We start from the raw sequence: 22,130 nt of genomic DNA, 5'->3' as shown, positions 1-22,130 counted from the left end.
TTCATAACTTTTGAGTGTAGGTCTGTGCCTGAGACAACCAGTGAAGAGATGTGAAGGAAGTGTCCATGATGAAAAGAACATCTGTGTAGCATCCTACAGGAAAGACAGGAAGGAAAGGCCCAGTTTGCTAATTTCCTATTAGTAAATTTAGACCAAAAATCATTCTCTCTTTCATAGCAATGTTTCAAAGTACTAGGTAGCTAAGCTTAAGCTATGAATTACTCTGTAATTCTTGTTTACTGTATTACATTTAGCAAACTTGCAGGTTTAAATGTTACTGTGTCATTGTGGAGATACTTTGAGGAATAAAAAGACGACAGAAGTTGAGGCATTTTTATGTGACTATGAAAAGTGCATTTTTATATAGCCGTTTGGCCATCCTGCTTAGCTTAAAGGATTGGGAGGTGGAGGGGAGTGGCAGGGGTTCTGGGGAGAGGATAGCATGTCATGTGCATCCTTGCTGGACTTGAATCTTTGATTGTAAAGGCTGTTCCCTAACATTTTAACTTACTATTTATTGTGTGTGTGTGTTTGTGTGTCTGTGTGTGTATGAGCACATATGTTCAGAAAAGAATCTAAAAAGCACAGCAGGCTCGATCTCCAGCTTTTTTTATCACTCAAGCTCGGGGAACTTTTCAGGATATAAAGTGTGTATACTGCACCTCTCTTAAAAATTAATTCATCAGGTGGAGGGAAGAGGGTGGCATCAGTAATTTTTTCCTAGGTGTGACAGCTAGATTACGCAGCTATCTCAATAATTTCTCTCTATCTTTTAGCACTTTGCACTACAGCCCCAAAACTTTTGTATTCAGGAAAACAAAACAAAAAAAAAAAGATAAATTTTCAATATGCTGAAGAATGTACCATGAGTGAAAATATTGCACTAGCAGTTTGCTTTTTTCCTGTAGCTGGATGGAAATGCATCCTGTAGATGGATGCAAATTTTTTGCATCTTTGCACTTTTTCTCAAGTGACTTACAGTTTTCCATCTTTTCAGATTCCTGAGTTTTGTTCAGTCCCCCTCCTTCACCTTCCAACCATTTTACTGGAGACAAAAATAAAAAGAGTGGAATTTCAGGGCTAATTTAATAATGGAAACCAGACCAGATCATGATAGCAGTCATGGTCACAGCTCTGAAATGTGTTCAGCTGGTTTGGGTGTTCTGCTTCTCATGCACATTAGATAAGATGAAGGTGAAATCATAAAAAAGGCATGTCATGTATTGTATGAATAAGAAAATCTACAAGTGGTAGTTAATTGGAAGGCTTGAAGATATTGCAGATTCCTTCATCATGAGTGTGAGTTAGATTCCTCCTCAGGCAGCTACTGATCAAAAGTAGCAATTCCCTAGGACTTTCCACCTACTGAATCGAGCCCACTGTGCTCATTTGGTTGTTTTAGTATATTTTACACATTGTTTTCTTTTGTTTTGTCTTTTTTTCAACAAAATGAAAATAGAGCTCGGAAGTAAGTTGTATAAGCTGTTCCTTTCTAAACTTGCAGAATTTACCACTGTCTGCATGCAAAAAATAGAGTTTTTATTTGTGAATTTCAGTGGTCTGATTGCTGCCATGGAAATGCGATCCAGAATCATGATCTTTTTCTGTGATAAGTGAAGTTCATAAAATCGAAATTTTATTTTAATTAATTATACTAAGTCTCTTGGTTTTCTTCAAATCTGGCTGCTGCAGCTAAAGACTTGCCATATCTATACATTCTTACAGCCTGTGGTAGGTGTTCCGTTGGTTACCATGAAGAATTATCATGTTGGTGTCAACTGGTACTACAATAATAATGAACTTCCTGGAATTTTGAAATTAAAATACTGATTGTCAAACAGATGAGTCAGTGAATCTTAAGAAAAGCAGAAAACACATATTCTGCACAGTATTTGAAAGAATGGTCACCAAAACACTGGGGTTTTCATTCTCCAGTGAAATAATTTCCTTTGAATAATTATTCTGTTCTGACATTGTGATGATATAATTCTGTACCTTGGAGACTCCTTCATATTTTTTGCTTTAGAAAAACTCCACCTTGTAGCCTCTGAAAACACCACTGCTACCATCTGCATTTATGTTGTGCTCTGAAAGAAGCTTCCAGGGGAAGAAGAGCATATGGCATTCCAGTAACAAGCTCCTGGAATGCCAGTTTTATGTGATCAGTTCATTTCTACCTTAACAGAGTTATTTCCGTTTATATTTTGAAGATATTTTTAAATGGTATTTCACAACTTACTTTCTCATACCGGTTAGCCTAGATATGAAAGGAAATGCTTGTCAACTAAAGAGATGAAAGAAACTTTCTGGTTTTTGGAATACCTTCAAGAGGGTTTTCTTTAAACTACCTTTCTAAGTAAGACCATCACTGAGAAATGGGCAGAGAATGCATTAGCAACCCGCCTGTCACAAAATGCTGCCAAACTTACTTCCATTTGACAGCTAACCAAATTGTTATTTTGGTTGGCCCTTGGCACACTGGTAGACTGAAGTAGTATCTTATCACACATTGTTTATAAATTGATACCTTGGTTTTGCAAAACCCTATTTCCTGCTCTAGAACAGCCGGAAAAGTCATTGAAAGTCCAAGTATGGATCTATTATGAGATGCTGAACAAATGAATTGTGCTTAAGGGAGAAATTGCCTATTTGTGAAAATCAAATCTACAAACAACTCTTCTGGTAGTCTATCTGGAAAACATGGGATTCGTACCAGAGAATTTATAAGAAGGGTCATGTATCTTGCAAAAAATGTGCATAACCAACAATAATGCAGATAGGTATGCATCAAAGTAAAAAAGGCACCCTTGCTGCTTCTTTCATAATTTATCAATGCTATAGTTTAAATAGTGCTTTGAAAAAGAATGGTGTAAATTTAAAATGTAATCATATTTAGATTCACAAATTATCCAAAAAAAAACCAAATGTATTGGCAAGCATGTTGGTTATTTAGCTGCTGGTCTGATGGAAGTTCTGTTTAAAGTAAGGAGAAACTCACTTATCACTGTATGTTCATCAGGTTCCAACACCTGCTAACCCAATCCATTTCCGACAGAACAGGGTTAATACCTGTATCTAGTCACGTAGGCATGGGAAGATTCTTGATTACTACAACAATAATGACAAAAAACTGTTGTTCTATGTTTCTTCCTATATCTACTTGTCACGATACTGAGGCTTTGAGGAATGTTTTGGCTTTCTTTCATGTAGTCTGGATAAATTGTTATCTTCTTTATTGAATTCAACTTTGACCATGGCAAATGGTATTCTCAAGGACATCACATTTCCTTGCTCTTTCCTTTTTTGCCGTGTTGAAGAAGCATGCTTCTCATTGTAGCAGGCACATGAAAGATTCTGACTCTACACAAAGTAGTCAAGGCATTGTCCATGCAGTTATTTGCTCTCGTAAGTTTTGTGCATGCTCTCTAGAAATCCTAGTATGACCTCATACAAAAGAAAATCTGACTTAAAATTCCACTTTTTAGATTAAGAAGTGTAAAAATGGAACAAAGGAAACTGAATGATCAAGCCAACACTTTGGTGGACCTGGCAAAGGTTAGTAGGCAGTTACTGTTGTTTCAACATTCATCCTTTCAAAATGAACAGTTTTTAAGTGAAAATGTTATACATTATATGTGCAAATATTGTTAACAGGTGTTATGTGTAGCAAATGAAAATATGTGTGTGTTTTGTGGTAGCACCTACATTTTGAAAAAGTATCCTGATGAAAGTTTGAATGTGCCATATTTATTTATTTTTTGTACATTTGAAAAAGACTTCACAATTGAGAGGCTGATCGTGAGAGCTCCTGAGCTGACTGCAGAGGTCATGGTAAATGTTGAACTGTGAGTGGGCCGTAGTGGTGTAGTGCTGTGAAGTAAGAAGAATTTGCCATATGGTGCTAGCGACTGTGCCATGACAGACCATAGTAAATAGCTTCTAGACTGGAGTTAGAAGTTCTGGATTCCTGTTCCTGCTGTCTTATGCAGCAGTAACTTTGGAGAAGTAAATTTAGATCTGCATTTATTTAAGTTTTTATAATGAATTATAGCTGCCTACTTTGCCAATATATCATAAGACTTTTAAAATCCTTTTCAAACCATTTCAGTTGAGGTAAAAGAGGCTATCCAGTTGTGAGCTGCTTGTTTATTGTTGCTAGAATTTTTCATAAATATGTAATAACTAGAAAGCTAGAGGTCTGAGCTGTTACCATTTTGGATTTCTCATTAGAACTTAATATTTAACAGTTACTGTGAGCTTAATTTGAGGCTACATTAGAAGCATAGATGGGCTCTTCTTAAGGGTTTCTTGTACACCTCTTCATTTTCCTCAGAATCCTGCTCAATTTCAAGTGCATCAAAGCAAAGATTAAACTCTTCAATGTTCATTCCCCTCTTGCTTTACAGAGCTACGTGACAACTTTAGGTGAAAATGCAATTCAGTCTAATGCTTCTGGCAACTAATAAGGGCTTTTAATATACTATTTTGTTTAGACTACTTCACTTTCAAGGGTTATGCTAGCATCCTGGAGCAGGAGGCAGAGCAATAGGTTATAACCCACCTGATACTGAAGTGGTTTACACTTCAGGCAGCCATTCAATTATTTTTTCTTTCCTTTGGATGGTTCATAAATTTCAACTGATTTTTATACTGAATTGCATCCAGTTTTGACTCCAGTTTAAATAATCTGAAGCCTCAATCTATAAGAGGCAGACATTCACCCTTTACATTTTAACTAAGACTCTATGAAACAACACATTTCAGATTACACATTTTTACTGACCATTGTGTCATTTTAAAGTACACTCTATGTATTTGCTGCATTCCAGCAGTGTTTTGTAGAGGCCAGACAGATTGGAGCGTGCAAAAGTAGAAAAGCATACAATTGAGTTTTTACTCTTTGCACTACTTTCCAAAAACAATCCACTCAACTCCTCTTACTACCAATTCAAGAAAATCTGCCAAATTTAAGTAGCAAGGCAATGAACAACATTTGTGCTCTTCTTAGAAGAATGAAGGTATTTAAAACCAGAATCAACAACAGTTAAGGATTAAACACATCAGTGGAGCCTTCAGACCCCTGGTGGCTTACACTGACTGTTCAAAAGGCTTAGCCTGGTACACTCCCAAGCATCTGAATTTCCAAAAAGGGTCTGGGTCTGGTCATTAATTGATTTCAATTTCGTCTAAAGTGCTACTAAAAGCCATTATGTTTCTGCTCAAGAAATCTAGTAGAAAGTTTAGTCTACTGTAATTTAATCTGCTGGGAAAATTATTTCACAAAATTAGGTGTTGTTATAATACTCATATCCTGTTTCACAAACCCTTGTAGAGTTGTGCTACTTGTTAGAATACTTGTGAGGTCTCTCTAAACCTTTACTTACATCCTTCTACTTTCAGACTCAAAACATCATGTATGACATGATTTCTGACTTAAATGAAAGAAGTGAAGATTTTGAGAAGAGAATTGTTACTCTGGAAACTAAACTGGAAACTTTAATTGGTAGCATTCAAGCTCTTCCTGGACTGATTAGCCAGACAATCAGCCAGCAACAGAGGGAATTCCTCGAGGCTCAGATACAAAATTACGATAAGCATGTTGCCTACAGTGCTGAACGATCACGATCTTTGTCAAGAAGAAGGAGATCATCCTCCACAGCACCACCAACTTCATCAGAGAGTAGCTAGAAGAGAATAAGTTAACCGCAAAATAAAGACTTTTTGCCATCATATGGTCAATATTTTAGCTTTTATTGTAAAGCCCTATGGTTCTAGCCAGCGTTATCTGGGTTCTGATGTCAGAATCCTGGAAACCTGAACACATTTTAGGCCAAAATGAGTGAAAACTCTTCTTTTCCCCCGCCCCTCCCAAGATGCACAGTGAATGCACCTAGTATTGCTATATTAGATTGTTCTTCCTGTAATTTCACTTTTTTTTCATGCACTTCAAACTAGCTTTACTACTACAATACATAATCTAATATGATAAAAATGTTAATTTCTGCACATAGTTACTTGATTACTTTGACCTAACAACCAAAAAAATGTTCACAATCAAAAGACCTAATTATGAACTTTTAAGAAATTAAATCAAAGCTTAATAATTATTTCTAAGTATGAAAGCTAACTGTCTAAACTTTGCTTGCAGTGGAGGGGGAAAAAAACATTATTAATCTAACAGTGTGCTGTATCTTTATAGTCATTTTAAAAGGTCATGAACAGCTTTGATTTCTGAAGTGATTAATTAAAAATATAGTTTATCCTAGAAAATAAGTCTCAGAGTAAGCTATGGGTTTTTTAAATATGGTTAGGGCTCTTATTTAACATGCATTGGTACCTACACACACACATAGATAATATATATATACATATGTATTTATGTATATAAAATTATTTATGCAATGCCCATAGCAATGATCTTTTAAACTGACTATTCATAAAGCTACTGGCATGCAAAAAGCACAGGCAAAGTCCTGTTTACTTATTCAGAGTCTCATAACAATGCCAGGTACGTTTGTCCAGATCAAAAGCACTTTCACCCAGAAGTTTCCTAATAATGCTGTTTGGGTTTTGAAAGTGTTAGGTTGCTACTTTCTCCACTCCTTTCTTTGTGTTTCTGGAGTGAATGACTGACACACAGACTTACAGTACACACGGTTGTGTGATGGCAGCACAGTGTTCTGTATATGTTATGTTTGGGCAATCCCCATGGTTCCTGCTATGCAGTCAAGCTTAGCAAAACACTTCTAGCAATATTTCCAAAATCTCCTGTAAAAAGCCAGCTGTAGACTGGAGTTACAACAGAAGGGTATGTATAGTACTTTATTTTCATGCATAAAAACAAGGTCTCCTACTTTATTAAAGAAAAAAATACAAAAAAAAAAAAAATCAAAAAAAAAAAAAAAAAAAAAAAACCACAACAAAAAACAAGTCACAAAGCATAGTCACCAGTAGGCACTGGTGAAGAACTTTTGACTGACATTTCTCCTGGTTTATGCTCCAGAATAGCAAAACTAGGTAAGTTTAAATGCTCAGTACATGCAACTTGCGTTAACAATTCCTAGTTATAAACAGGAAATTATTTGACTTTATGAGACACTTTTTAGTACTTGCTATTTATGAAATGTGCCAGTCCAGTCTGCCTCTCCCCCAGTTTACAGCCGAGGGTGACATCTGTAGCTGAACAAGTAGACGTGGCTGACTGTTTCTATGTCTGCCTAGAGGTAACCAGCTTGCTCGTTGAAGGAAGTGAGGAAATGCACATTGCTCCATGAAACACTGTGACTTCTGGTCAGCAAGGACAGGCAGGCAGGAGTAATGCAGGAAGTCAGGGCAGAGCCCTTCTGGGCAAGTCAGAAGAGCTTTCCAGCAACCAGAATTCCCCAAACCAAACACATAATCTGAAAAAGAGCAGACACTTTAGGCGTATTCAAATTAAAGGATCTTCCTTTTCTGGTGTTACGAATGTATAAATGATGAATGTATAAGTGACATCCAGAGGTATTGCATGCTTATTAAAAGGTCAAGAATTTCTCCAACTTTTATGTCCTTGAGAAAGATGATGACTTCAGTATTTTTCCCCCTAGAGCAGGACAGTTGCATGCCTTTGGCGTGCCTTATTTACAGACTGTGGTATTTTGTGACTGGAAATAACCAGCAGTATGCATAGTATTTGCAGTTCTGCTTTTGTTTTTATGGAGATCATTTTCAAAGGAAAAGATGGATATTATATTGTCCTAATACTTTTCTAGTGCGGTCCTTAACTAGATAACATTGTGAGTGGTCATAAGGCCAGTAGTGATTAATAATATTGGAATTTAATAGTCAAGATTTAGAAATCTTTTTTCTCCTTTTTTGCATTTAGTTTAGAATACTCTTCTTGACATTGAATGTGAAATACACTTTCTGTAGCTTGAATACATTCCTTTTTCTCCTGTCAGCTTGAACTAGCTCTTTCATTGTTTACATCTTTTTAGTATATGTATAACACTCATTTTTTGCACAACTGGGTTTTTAAAGAACTGTAGCTCCACTTAGAAAATTTTTGTCAATCTGTCAATTTTAATTAAGATCCAGCTACAAGTATTGAGCTGTCTATTTCTGTTGTGAAAGAGCAGCTTTCAATTTTTGACCTCTCCATTTCTTTTAATCACTAGGACTCAAAAGCCTGAACCTAATATTATTGCCACAGCTTTATGCAATGGTGAAATTCATCAGGATTATTTCCATCAGTCACATTCTGTAACAACCTGCCAAATTATTTTGGATTCTTTTCTTTCTTTTTAAAGCAAAAAACAAATGATGTCACCATGTTATACTCCAGTTCTACATCTTAATTTACCTTCAAGATCACTACAGATATTTTATCTGCATTTTCAGCACGTGTGACTTTTTTCTTGTAATATCTGATTTCAGCACTAAGGTGCTGCATGGGGATACACTACATGAAAGGACTGATATAAACTTTTATTCAGGAGAGCACAAAGCACTCTTGGTTTGATTTTCTTACTCTTGACACTAAACTCCTTTTAGTCTTCCCTTGTCTGACTTTTGTAGTACCACAAATTCCATTACTGAATTTTTAGTTCCAAAGCTTTAGCTCTATCATTGTAAACATATGTAATCACCAAAAGGAAAACATATCATTATGACAGATCGTGGAAACTGTATATTTAAATGTAGACTTTTCTTGTAAAGATTGTTTACAAATGACAAGGAGTCTTTCTCAAAGCATATGGCATATTTACCATATTACAATTGTAAAGCTTCATGCACCTCTTGCCTTAGTTTCACCAGTAGGAAAATTCTGCTTTCAGTTGCTATTAAACTCCTTTTCACTACATTCCAGACACTGATTCCATTTATAAGTTTCTTGGGAGTCTTGTTGCTAGTCTGCTTTTTTAAAGACACCGAGCAAAGATACCTTGCTCGGAAGGATGAAATGTAAGATCACAAATAGACCTGTTCACTATGCTTAAAATTAAATGCATTGATTTAAATAGCACTTTTTACTTAAATTTACATTTTTTGCGGAATCAGAATAATACAGTCATATGTTTTATGCTTGCAAATGCTCTGCAATTTTTGATTCTGTAAATCATTATGTATTTTAAGCCTGCATATCTTTCCAGACAGACTTGTGCAACTCAGCTTTTCTTTACCTCCTGCTGCTCCATAAGGATGTATCTTATATGAAAAGAGATTTGCTATCTAGAAGTTTGACATCCAGCTTAGGAGCTCTAAATGCCTTCTGGAGGTTCATATCTTGTGAGCTATTTCAAAACTATGGCTCCCCAGACTGAGTTTGGAATCACTGTCATCATTAGAGCAAGCATAAGTGATAAGTATACTGTTTTACAAATTGTAAGACTCTTTCCATGTCAGATCATATGTAAACATTCAAGCTGATATGCCACACATTAAGAGCATATCTAAGCATAAAAGAATAAAAGGTGTTCAATGTGTCTAAAATTCAGAATAAAATCTGTAACCCTTATCAATACAAAAAAATTAAATTGTTTGTAAACTCTTTTCCTGTAACTGTTATGAAAAATTCTTACTAAGCTTTAGCCACAGAAGGTTTTCTGATTAATAAGTGTGTTCTCTCCATCTGTCAAACTTTGTGTTCATATCCATTCTTTTTTTTTAAATCAAAGTCCTTAAAGTCTTTTTTTTTATTAGTAATTATTAAGGGGAGACAAATAATTTAAAGGGGTTACAAGCAATGAAATAGTGGGGAAGCTAGGACGGAGCTAACCTTATGTATATCATTTTCAGAATTCCACCTCTGCATCAGCATATCTAAATGCTCAGGTAGAAATGGACACAAACTTTAGCCAGCACTCCTGGCTACCTAGGTCCAAGCCAGCCCTAGCCTGGGAAGAGCACTGCCATATCTGAAAAGTTCTGAGGTGGAGCTTACACGCACTCAAAGCCAGCCATTTATGTGTGTGGAAATTAATGTCCACAGAACCTTTTATGTGCATAATAAAATTAACCTACAGGTGTCAATTAGGGCTTACAAATGTGGTCCTATATCTGTTGGCACAAATTCTTAGAAGATTAAGCTATAATGTATATATTTTTATTCTGAACCTTTAAAGAGGTATCTGTAAGATTTATCTCTCTCCATGACTGAGAGAATAAAGAAAAGCAGATGCTTAGAAGATGCTTCACAGTCAGGTGCGCATAGTGTTAGCTCTGACTTGCCTGAGTACCTCACTGCACATCAGCTTTGGACCAGAAGCCGCACAGTTTTATTCGCTCCAGAAAGAACAGGTTTCTCTCACTATAGAGGGAGTTAGCACAGCACTGAGCAAATAAGTCCCATCTCTCAAGAGCAACCTGGAGTGCAAGATGATAATAATAAATAGGAGAGGATTATTGTGATAATTTATGCAACTCTGCTCAAGACTTACAGGTTAGCACAGCATCAAGCCCAATGCAGACACTTGGTTCCCTGCCAAGAATTGCTTGCAGCTGGACAGTACAGCACATGGTTGGAGCAGGTGGCAGTGTGGTCTGGACTAGGGTATGTGACATCCTAAAATGGAGCCAGTTACCAGAATTAGCATCACCATACTGCCATATATTAGACTTTGTTACAGTGATATAGCTGAAGATCTATTAGATAAATAAATTTCAGGCCTTTATGTGAAGAAGTGTCCCCTGCAGAGGATTGCAAAGTTTTTCTGCACACTGAAGGATATGCAACACCTTGTCAGTGAAAGGAAAAACATAAGCCACAGTCTTGAACCTGTTGCGAACTAGCATGGCAAGTAACAAAATTAGATGGAGAACTGAAACTTTGTGCTGACTTCCCTTTCATTCAGTTTCACTTAAATCCATTAGTATCTTCAAATATTTAGGAGAACCTATACTGTTTTCAATTATACATGAAGCGAGCTACAAGCTTTTAGTTAGATTAAAAGGTTCTCCTTTAAGACTATGCCAATTCTGACCTACTGTTCCCTTTCTAACCTGAATTTCAAAGTACCTTGAGTCTAAAGAGAACATGCATATTCTCCTATGTGGATTACAGCAAAGTAGGTCTCTGAACAAAAAACCATCTTTAGTCCAGATAAATGACCAAACATCATATAGCGCCAGGAATAATAATGGAGTTAAAATGTTCAATTCAGAGCTTAGAAAAGGTTTAAGTGAAGCCTCACTCCAGATATGAAGTACATGGAGATCAATGAAATGTAAGAGACTGTGCAATTATATTTTCTGACAATGAATTATAGGGACACATTATATGTGTTTAATACCAGCTTATTACCTTATATGGAGAAGTTGTCCAAATATGAGTAATATGAAGAAGACTGATCATCACACAGAAATAAAGCAGGATTTTTTTTTTTTTTAATAAAGAACTCCAAACTCTAAAGGAAATGTGGAGATCTGAAAGAGATTGTGCTAGACTATTCTCTTAAAATGCCCCTAGCCTCCTTAGGCTAGTATAAATTGCAAGAGCTGAGATTTCAAGTGGTTTCATGCAAAAATTAAACAAAAAATATATCTCAGGAATAGTTTGGGATTTACAAAACATCACTGTGTTTGTGCTCAGTACCACAAATACGCACAAAATGAAACGTGGCAGATCAGTTTTCCTGATGGAGGAGTTAGAATGATAATCACATGAACATGACATGCATGTATGTAGGAGAACACTAAATCTATCTTAGAACCACTCTTTAATCTAACCCACAGTTTCAAATAGTATGGCAGCCTATGTAGTATAATAGTAACAATTAGAGCTCCAATTTTTATTTTTTTTTTCTAACACTTACCACAAATGAATGCATTTTGGGTAAGAGGCCTCTAAAGGGTGCATGCCACCTCCTCTGTTGTTGCAGCACACCCTCAGCCTTGTGCTCTGTGCTTATTCCTCCTGCAGCTGCTGAGCACTGAGAGCTGTGGTTGCCTCTGTCAGCATTCCTGGTACAAAGCTGCCCAGACTGATCTGAAAGGAGGTGGCCCTGGGGCACTTGAGAGGCCACTGGCCCAGTGCCTGTTACTGGAGAGAGCAGATAGCAGCGCCCAACCGGGAGGTGGCCATGGCCCCTCGGCGGGGCAGCAGCATGTAACCTCTGCTCTTCCTCCCACACCACCGTATCACTACAGTCTTCTGCTTCTTAAATGGTCTAATAGGTTGAAAAATGCTTTTCTTTTCACATTTGAAACGTGATAAGATGCCACTTCTTATGACAGACTGTGCTACCACTGTGAAGAAAGCACAGGGTCTGCTTCTCCACTGTGGGCAAGGACAGTGCTGTGCCACTTAGCAGGACTTTGTATGACAAGGACCTGCTCTTGAGATAGAAACCAACAACAGTCCACCACCTTCAGTTATCAGGATTCAAGGGCAATAAACATTAGAAAAGTGTTTTGGCTTGGCAATGCTATTTGGAATCTTGGCTTCTCAGTTGTTAAAATTAAATCTACTTTAAAAAAAGCTCACACACACAAAAATAAAAAACCACAAAACAACAAAAACAAAAACCAACCAACCAACCAAACAAACAAAAAACAACCAAAAAAAAAAACCACAAAAACCAGAGAGAGATAAAATGGCAGAAGAAGAGACGTTAATTAGCCCTGTCTGTGTTGGCTGGAGTCCAGTCTCACTTGTGCTGCATGATTATGAGACTAAAGACTTGTAGATTGACTCCTAACCACACAAGTTCAGAAAACAGTCCCAAGACTGAAATGTGCTAGCAAACCACATAGTTTCACTGGCTTTCTTTGAAACAGAGCTTTCAGACAGCATGGCTAGTATTGGTGGATCAAATACATCACAATTCCGGTGGTTTCAACATGCTTGAAAGCACTTCTTGCCGCAGAGCTCAGTACCCTTGCACTGACTTGAGACTGCTCAGCTGACACTGCTGCCCAGCCAGTTCCACAGACCTGACAGAAAATATCTCTGCCCACTGAATTCACCTGGTCAGCTGTACTGTAACACCTTCCACTAAGCTCAGGACATCACCCCCAGTCAGGTCTGCAGGTCTGCAGAGAAGAAGCTCTTTCATGATTTCCCAAGCTACTTTGGAAAATAATGGAAGAACAGCTGGAGAAGTTTCTTTCCTTTCTGACTTTTTAGTTGCAATCTACACACAGAGGAAGCTGTTCAGTTATCAAAAGCACAGCGGTAGGAATTTAGGTCATATTTTTTTCAGTTATCAGGTGCACAAAAATGAACACAAAAATTGAACATAAGAAATAGATTGCTTTTCCAGAGCTTATATATTCAGGGTTATATTTCCTGCCTTTCCACCCTGTTTTATCCAACCTTTAAAATGCATCTAGTAATTCAGCTGTACTTACGTTCAATTTGAAGCAATTACTGTAATACAGCAGCATGAATATATATGCATTTCCAGAATTGCAGATACTCTTTTCAGTTGCAGGGAAACAGAAGAGAGATGGGAAAAAAAGCAGGTAGGCTTTTCAAATAATTTTTGCAATAAATTTCAGAGAGGCAAAAATAGGACAGAGAGGGTTTGATCCTCAGCCTCTCTATTAGTGGGCTGTGGATACATCTGGGCTTTCCCTTGAAGGCCGTTCCCACATCTGCTATGGAGAGGTAATAGACCATATCTGCAGACAATGCAAGAGTGTGGTGTCTGGTAGCATGATGGCATCTCTTTGTTGCCTACATTTCACTCATGTGAACGTCAGCTTCCCCAGCTTTCTGCTCAAAAATCTGCAGCTGTAGTATACAATATTCATAAATGACTACACCAAAAAAAAAAAAAAAAGAAAGAAAGGAAAAAAAAATATTGGAGAAAATATTTCTTATGTGTGTATGAAATGGCCAGAGATTTGGTGGTGGTATTTGAATGCAAAATTCAGGATATGGAGTTCTACCTCCTGTGACTCATGCGATTTGAGTAGCACACCTCACACTTCTCAAGTTTCACAGTTTTTTGAATAGCTCTGGCTCAGTTCAGCTGCGTGCATGAGAAATACGAAAGTCTGAGCAACACGGCTGGGTACAAAGCAGCTGCACAAATGAGCCCAGCAAAGAGTGTGGTGATTTGATTTTGTGAATGAAGAAACATTTTCCCACGACTCAGTTTAATTCACTTAAAGAGAGCCAGAAGCTTCCCTCCATGTATATTATTGTTCCAAAAAACTTCCAAGATGACTGTCAGAAAATCTTGATAGAAATAAATTGTTTATGTTGTAGGCCCTGGCATTTCTGCTAGATAACTCTCATATGGAATGGAAGTCTCTGAGAACAATGAAGTTATTTATCCAAAGTAATTTATAGGAAATATCACTCTTTTCACTAAGATTTGATTTGTAACCCATCAGGGATGGATGTACATCATGCACACCTGTAAATAGACATTTCCTTTATTTTCAGGCAGTTGAGGAGGGAGGAACATTTGAATTAACACCAAAGCAGGGTAGCAATGACGCTTGTAGGAAAAAGATACTTTTCATTTCAGGAAGGTTTATCTGGCTAATTTTCTTTGTGTCCTCAGAGGATTGAAATATAGACACTTAGAGCAAGCACCAGCAAGCAGATTTCTTTTCCTGCTCCTTTCCAGGTGCATACTATAACAGCTACCTATTCATCAACTTCATTCTTTCAGTGACGGGATGCTCTCCTTGAGAAAGCAGGAAAACTGGGCTCAGAAACTGTTGAAAGCAGCAAGTATGTACTTTTGTACAGCTTCTTTCTTGTCTTATTGTCTGGGAAGAACCCTGGGCAGCTTGGTGCTTAGCTTCTTCCTCTGTGAGTCAGAGACAGTCTGAACTTCTGCAATCAGGCAACACTGTGCAAGTGTAACACTACCAAGAAAACATGAAGCTGTTTCTTGTGGGGTTTGAAAGCAAACCAGACAGAGAGCAGGTCAATGATGCAAGTGCCAGACACTGTTTGAGAACTAGTGTCATTGTTAAATACCTCATGTGAAGTTAGTCCTTGGCTCGTCCTGTCCCCAGTTTGGTTTTGTGGGAAAGAAAGAGATGTTAAAAAAATAGCCTACAGCATTTTTAAAAGAGGAAAGAAAAAGATAATTACTTTAAAAGTTCTTCTATAACAGAAAGAATGAACAAAACAAATTTTTTCCAGAAATAACGGAATAATTCAGCACTTGGGAGACTAATCCCATAAGGAGCCAGAGTTAAAGATCAGGAGTTTCACAAGCTGGCCTATCAAGTTCTGTGCTTTTGCTTTCCAATATTTAAGTGTAACTTACTTTTTTCCCGTAACATATTTTTTCATTACTTAATGTAAGGTGTTTATGCATTATTAGGTCTTTTCCTTCACTTCAGTAACAGAAGAGTACTTCTCCAGATTTTGTTTGAGGTGTACAAAATTACATTTGTTTACACAAGTATGTTCATCTTTACAGTTTCCTTGGTCACTGCTTCAAACTATGTGACATCCATCAGAGAATTAAACAGAAGGCAGCATATTAAAACAACAGGCTCTTGAAATCAATAGGTGCAATACACTCTTCTCTGTTTATTACTTTATTTCTTTATTACTAGTAGTGTAGATCTGTAATGTCAATAAGGCAAGATAAGTTTACTCTGGTTAGAAAAGATTGGGGATGTCTTGTGTTTAGGGTGTCACTGAACAGAGTGAGACAATTCCTACTCTCTCTCAAATGCACTTCAGTCTATAGGTTTAAAAGCTTGGGGGAAACTCATCCACCAAGTTTGCCATATGAAACTATCATGGAACTTCAAGGTTTCAAACTAGACTGGACCCCTAAGTTCATAGGCCACCTGCTGCCCTACCAGTGCTTCTACCAGCAGTCTTTTGGCAGCTCTCTGCTAAGCATGTGGAATCTGCATATCACATTTCAAGAAAACATAACCTTTCAGATACATTGCCTGCAAATCCTTGACACAACCTTGGCAGTCAGGGTCACACAGGATAAACAAGGAAGTGCACAATTCTCATATAACCAAAGCCTTTGTCATGACAGTTCCTGCCTTTTTTGTTTTTTTTCCAGAGTTGGGTTTTTTTGGGGTTTTTTTTGGGGGGCGACAGGGAAGAAGTTGGATGGGGTAGGGTATTTTAATTTAAAAAGGTTAACATGTCAGTGTATTAGTTTTATTAGTACTATTTTTACATTTTAGTGAGGTAGTGCCTTTGGCCCATGATACCTTTTGCCCAAAGTAACCTCTGCAGCTCTATCAAGTTATAGTGAAAAAATCTGAAAACTTTTATTAAGACTTTGGATTTCTATGCTTCTCTTTATGTAGCTTTCTTTTCACTTTACTTATTATGTTGGTTTCAAGGTTTGAGGTCTCTCTGTACATCCAATATAACTTCCTTGGCCACAGCAACTGACCTGGATGGGTACCAAAGACCATAAAAATTTGAAGTCTGTTCTCTATCTAGCATTAAGAAGGCTAAATAAAAAGCTAATACTGTAGACAACTTGTTTGCAAGATTTAAGATGAAAATAATCTATTTCTAAAATGGATTTACCTGAATATTTAATCTTTGCTATTTTACTTCTATTCCTAAATTCCTGAGAGTTTCTGCAATTTCTCTATTTGCTTTGGAAATCTCACTGAAGAACTTCAGTCCTTACAGTCTTCCACAGTTATCTCCCCCTGAGAGAAGACAGCCAGAGACCAAACAAGTGGCAAACTTCCATTGTGGAGAATTCCACAGAGGCAAGCACAAAAATGCTTGTAGCGACAGATGAAGTTCGAAAAGGACAGGGAGGAGTCCATGTCGATTAAAAGTATGTTGCCATTTAGACAAGAATAATATTGGAAAATCTTTTTGTGATGTCTGGATCTTCCTTACAAATACTTGCAAGTTTTAGTATAGCTGTGAGACAATAAAAGAGGACTTCTGGCCGTAGCTGGGTCTTGCAGATGAATAGATCCTTAATGTCAGCTTAATCAAATGGGAGCTCTCACAGATGCTTCTAAGCCCAGAACTCTTTCAGCTCATGCATGGCTGAATTTGCACAGCTGGTAACTTTACCAAGCTTCAGAGAGTTGTTTTTAGCTTGGTTGTTGCAAACTGGTCTAAAAACTAAAATGTGTCTTCTATTGCAAGAAAGTTGGTGCAAGATGTCAAAACAGTCAGGATGATCCCACTGTCTTCTTAAAGGAAAAAAAAAAAAAAAAAAAAGAGAGAGAGAGAGAGAGAGAGAGAGAGAGAAAGGAATGATCCCAAACCCTCTACAAAACCAATTAAAAAAAACAACAAAAACCCCAAACTCAAAGCTATCTACCTTTCTCCAGACATATCACTCAACACCCTCCACATAAGTCACAAATACTGGCAGATTTCCTTCACTGGAGGAACCAAAAAATGGTTGCCCAACAGAAACTCTCTGAGGATCCAGCTCTTGCAAGGGTGTTGCTACTGCAATGGCTCTTCCACAAGCAGTGTAGTAATAGATCCTCTCTATCTCCAGCTGCTAAGATCCTAGAAGTTTTAAAGAAATATTTAGTTTTAATTTTCTACTACAATGTTAGGTGTTTTTTTTTTTTTTTTTCTGAAATTAGGCAACACTTTTAAGAAGAAAGAAGGGATGGATTAATTTTATAACCCTGCATGCCTCCCTGCTTTAAGAACCCAGATCAAAGTACTTTATATACCATACACAGGATATAAGTGCTTTGGTAGAGACTGGTAGCAATCTCTACCAAAACAAGCTAGCTAGTTTGCTGTTTCAGTTATTGGTAGCTGCCTGTGTGACAAAATCTGGTTCTCCTACAACTGCAAAGAATCCTCAGATGGATGTCTCCCCAAGGCTCCTTCCACACACAGACATTTGCTAATTAAATCTCCTGGCTGACCTGTGGTGATGATGTGCATGCTCACATTTCAGAGGCAGCTGGTGGGTGCAGGTGTAGGAGTAAGAAAAGGAAATTTTTTGCCTATAAATTTCTAAAATATGCTTTATGCATTAACTACATAACTACTTAGAAATACTGTCAGCTCCTTGGGAGCTGGAGTCCACAGTATCTGGAATATATCAGACCCTGACTACCTTATAATACAGCTTTCCAGGCCAGAGTTATCCAGCCACATAAATACAGAAGGAAAACAACATTTGTTCATGTACACATAAAGAAGCATACTTCTTCCTCTCAGTCCACATTTGCCCCTGATGGTTTGATTTCTTCTCCATATAATGTGATATTAGTTGTCTTTAGTCTGACAACAACGGCAAAGATTTTCATTTCTTCCTTCCTCATCTCCACTCTACTATATACCTCAAATTTGTGCTTTCATAGGAGAAGAAAGCCCACACCACAGTAGTTCCCACCTAGACACTTATACTAAATAAATATGTCTTTAATAACTATGTATTCATACATTTTATTGCACACATATAACTGAAAAAAATGTACAAGTATTACTACTAATTCTCAGCCTTTTTTGCACATTTGGCAGTCATGCCCATGACTTACTGTTTCACAAAGTAAGTCCACAGTCCTTGGACTCTAATCATGTGTTACTCCAATCCACAGGATGTACATTCATACATGCAACAACTAAAACAGACCAAAATTCGTCTCCCAAAAAATAACATTATTTCTTTGCTGGAAATACAAGCCTTGTAAATATTACTTTGGCACATTAGTTATCATTAGTCCTCTTTAGGACTTTCTTTCCACAACAGTTTTTACTAAAGACCCCAGTTCATTAAATCTGAACACTTGTCCAGATGTCCAGGTTTTTATTTGTCATGGATTGAAAAAAAAATTTACTGGATGATGGTATGTGAAAAATAATTTTAGAGAGATGTAAATACATAAACCAAATTCTTGATGAATATATAGTACACCTTGATTTTCTTAAACTCAGTAAATCAAAGTTTTAGTGCTGTTAGCAAGCCTTAGTATTAATCTTTGTACACAGTTATGTGATGATTACACATTTCTGTGTGTAGGTTTGAGGAGAAAGATTGACTTCTTTATGCTGGCTTTAAAAGACTATAGATATAGTTCCTAAATCCAAATGCAGTACAGAAATAGCCAGCTTAGTTTTACAGCTTTGAGAATGCATTAACTTTGATCAAATTTCCTGATACTTCACATATCACAATATTTGTAAAGTACTTTGCTTCCCTAAACAATAGCATGCCCTCCTGAATTCTGAACATACTGTCTGTTTAATTATTATATTTGTTTTGGGAACAAGTGAAACTGCTGCCTATTGTGTAAACAAAAATACCATTGTCCAATTTGATCAGCTTCAAAATAATTGACTGCACCCTCCAAAAAACCGAAACGGAACTCTAATTGCATCATCTGCTGTTGTGTTTGCAGTTACTGAGTCTCCATTCTCTTAAATATGTTATATTTTACTTGAGGCACTGTATGCATCTCATTTCATGGAGATGTAGTAAAGCAAATAGGAAGGGATAGGGTGGATGGTGGTTTGTTGTTATTTTTCTTCTCCAAAATATATCCAGGACATCCAGCACTGCAAGAGGCAGGGTTGCTTAGTACTACAATTCATAAGGAAGACAGACATTGATCTCTTGAAATGGGAGCTTTCTTCTGTCTGCTATCAAGATTACTTGCAGGAAGAGGAAAGATCAGCTATCCTTCCAGTCAATTCAATGAACCTTGGAGGTAAACACCTGAGTGAAGAGTAACAGAAAACAAAAGGAAAAAATCAGACCTTAGTGATAAGATGAAATTAGACATGAAAATTAATAGTTTGGCCATAATTATTGTATTCTCTGACAGTGAAATGGAGTTTCTCTCAAATGTGATTGAAAGCCAAGATGATATAATCAAATCCACTTGTGTTCCAGAATCACTGGGGTTTTTTAAATATGTTAATGCTAAAAGGAAAATATAAGTACATAGTAAGCAAGAATTTTAAGTATACTATTGCAAAGAAAATTCAAGTATTATACTGCAAAATAAATATCAAGTGCTGTCTCCCTTGTAGAGAGCAGCCCTCTACTTCTCATAAGAAGCATTACTTTGGCAACAGGAGAGCAAGATGCAAGGCTAACTACAACCAAGAATTAATGTGAAGATCCAGTGATAGCAAACAAAACAGGGAACAAGTGTGCTTGTTTCTCTTGTGGCCTTCTATCCTCTGGCATATTGGTGTCACAGGCAGCTTCAGCCAGTATCACATATCTTTGGAGACAGTCAGCTTGTGCTCTTTAGTGCCTGACAACAGTATAGAATATGGTATCCCAGACTTATTTCTTTCAAAATTGTGTGAAATACCAAAAACTTCTTTTAAATTTAAGTGAATCCCATTTAAAATGAAAAGCAGTGTATTTTTAGTTCCTAAACTCTTTGCTTCAGAAGAGATATGGACCAAAATATTTAAGGAGGTCTTCCTTTTTCTCTGTGCTTCCTATATGAGATAATGATAGAAAAGGTGCTTTCAGGTATGGCACCTTGGAGAAGGAGGAGGCAAGGAAAAGGAGGAGAAAAAAACCAAAGGAGATCCATCTTAGCACTACAATTCTGAAATTGCACCTCAAAAAGCATGAGTCAGAAATATATATTGCACCGGTGCAAAGGTCATGTATTTTAAAACAGATACTTTTTACTGAATGCTATTCTATCTTCCTAAACAAATAACTAACTTAGTATAAACTTTTTTGGGCAATGATATTTCTTGCCATGATGACACTGAAATAAAAATTCATTTCTGGCTGCACTGGCACTGAGTTCTTTGGGAACTGTCTTCTGGCATAAACTAGATTTTTTTTTTGGTTTTTTTTTTTTTCCTTTTCCTCCCAGTACCACTAAATAGTGGAGGATCCTTGTGAAGCATTAAGCCTTCCACAGCTTCACAGCAGGCAGCTAGAGTAGGAAACACATACTGAGTTCATTCTTTCTTACCACAAAGCAGAAATATAGTCTCAGCCCTATGCAATTCTACCTTGCTGCTTTAGACATCTGATCAGAGGCTGATGCAAGTAAGGGCTTTGGTTTAGACTTATTGCTGTCAGAAAGACAATGTTTAGCAGTCTGCAGAAATACTGTGCGCACTTACAGACATGTGCCCAACAATAGCTGGGCGTGTGGGAGGGACAAATGAAGTACGTGACTGGATTTTGTTGTCTTGGATGATAGCAGAGTTTCTGGCATGATCAACATCTTCACAGGAAGCTGCAGGAGTCCTCCACAGATGTGGGGTTTCAGTGGGTACTCCTGTTGAGCAACACAGATTCTGGTGCTTGGGTTATCTAATTAACATGGCTTCCACAGGGGTGAGCTGCCTTGAACTGGTGTAAGCTGCAGCCTTCACATCAACAACAAAGAAATCACTTAAATAACAGGCCTCAGAAGTGACTCATATATCTTGATCCTTTACCTCTGGCCATGTCATGAAGTTTAGACAAAATCTTCAAGTTTTTTTTTTCGTTACAGCTCTCAGCATCATTTCCCTGAAAAGCCACAGAAGTAGAATTAAGGACCATATGGCAGGACAGTTAGTGGAAATTTTCTGGAGTATCAAGATTTTGCTGGCTACCATTAAATCACTGATAGCAGCCATTTCACTCTCCTTTTTGAATGTGGACACACTCAAGAAAATAGAAAAAAAACCAGCACTACTGCTGCTTTCAGTCAGAAAACTGAGAAGTTGTAAAGATTTATTTTTTTTAATAATATTCTGTCTTTTTGCTGCAAAACACTGAACAATCTGGAATTATTTTGTTTTACTACTATATAAAATGTCTTTTATAGGTTTGGGAAGAGTCCATGAAAGTCTGCTGTTTTATGATTGAGGTCACCAAATGTCAGCATGACTTATTTGTCTGAAACTATGGTCACAGCTGGAAGGGAAAGGGTTGTTGAAAAGATAAGGGAGATGAAGTGGCCCATTAAAACAATGCCAATGATGGTACTGTGACCATCTTCTAAACTGTCTTCAACCTATGACAGGAAATCCTGTTGACCAAGTATTGTTCTATCTTTTCTCTTACGCATAGGCAGGTTTTTTTGTTGTGTACAACGAAAGACTTGAGAATACAAACATGGACTCTGAAAACACCTATACTGAGGAAGCCTAACTCTTTATTAATGAAGTTTTGGGAGGCAGAGGTGGACATGAATAGTGAGGGAATGTTTATAATCATAAGATGTAAGAACTTTCCCTGCAACTCAGAGCTCAGCCATTAGAAGCACCTAAAAATAACTTT

General features: G+C 37.2%; 1 protein-coding gene and 1 long non-coding RNA gene across 4 annotated transcripts in view; one reads left to right on the top strand and one right to left on the bottom strand.

Moving 5' to 3' along the window:
* The window catches only part of KCNN2 (potassium calcium-activated channel subfamily N member 2), a 68,107-nt gene extending 61,879 nt beyond the window's left edge, over positions 1–6,228 (top strand). For all 3 annotated transcript variants that reach the window (XM_041484177.1, XM_041484179.1, XM_041484178.1), the window contains 2 exons: positions 3,486–3,555; positions 5,401–6,228. In XM_041484177.1, coding sequence (XP_041340111.1) covers positions 3,486–3,555; positions 5,401–5,688 — 358 coding nt within the window. In that variant the 3' untranslated portion in view covers positions 5,689–6,228. The remainder of the gene's footprint in view (positions 1–3,485; positions 3,556–5,400) is intronic.
* A 12,121-nt stretch (positions 6,229–18,349) lies between these two features.
* LOC121362569 overlaps positions 18,350–22,130 on the bottom strand; it is a 34,114-nt gene continuing 30,333 nt past the window's right edge. Inside the window, exons 2-3 of the long non-coding RNA XR_005956536.1 lie at positions 21,302–21,374; positions 18,350–19,592 (exon numbers count right to left, since the gene is read on the bottom strand). This is a non-coding gene — a long non-coding RNA (uncharacterized LOC121362569). The remainder of the gene's footprint in view (positions 19,593–21,301; positions 21,375–22,130) is intronic.

The sequence above is a fragment of the Pyrgilauda ruficollis genome, unplaced genomic scaffold (assembly GCF_017590135.1).
Source record: "Pyrgilauda ruficollis isolate IOZ18807 unplaced genomic scaffold, ASM1759013v1 scaffold64, whole genome shotgun sequence".
NCBI classification, from domain to species: domain Eukaryota; kingdom Metazoa; phylum Chordata; class Aves; order Passeriformes; family Passeridae; genus Pyrgilauda; species Pyrgilauda ruficollis.
The sequence above is the reverse complement of the archived record's forward strand: the minus strand, read 5'-3'. Positions and strand labels throughout refer to the sequence as shown.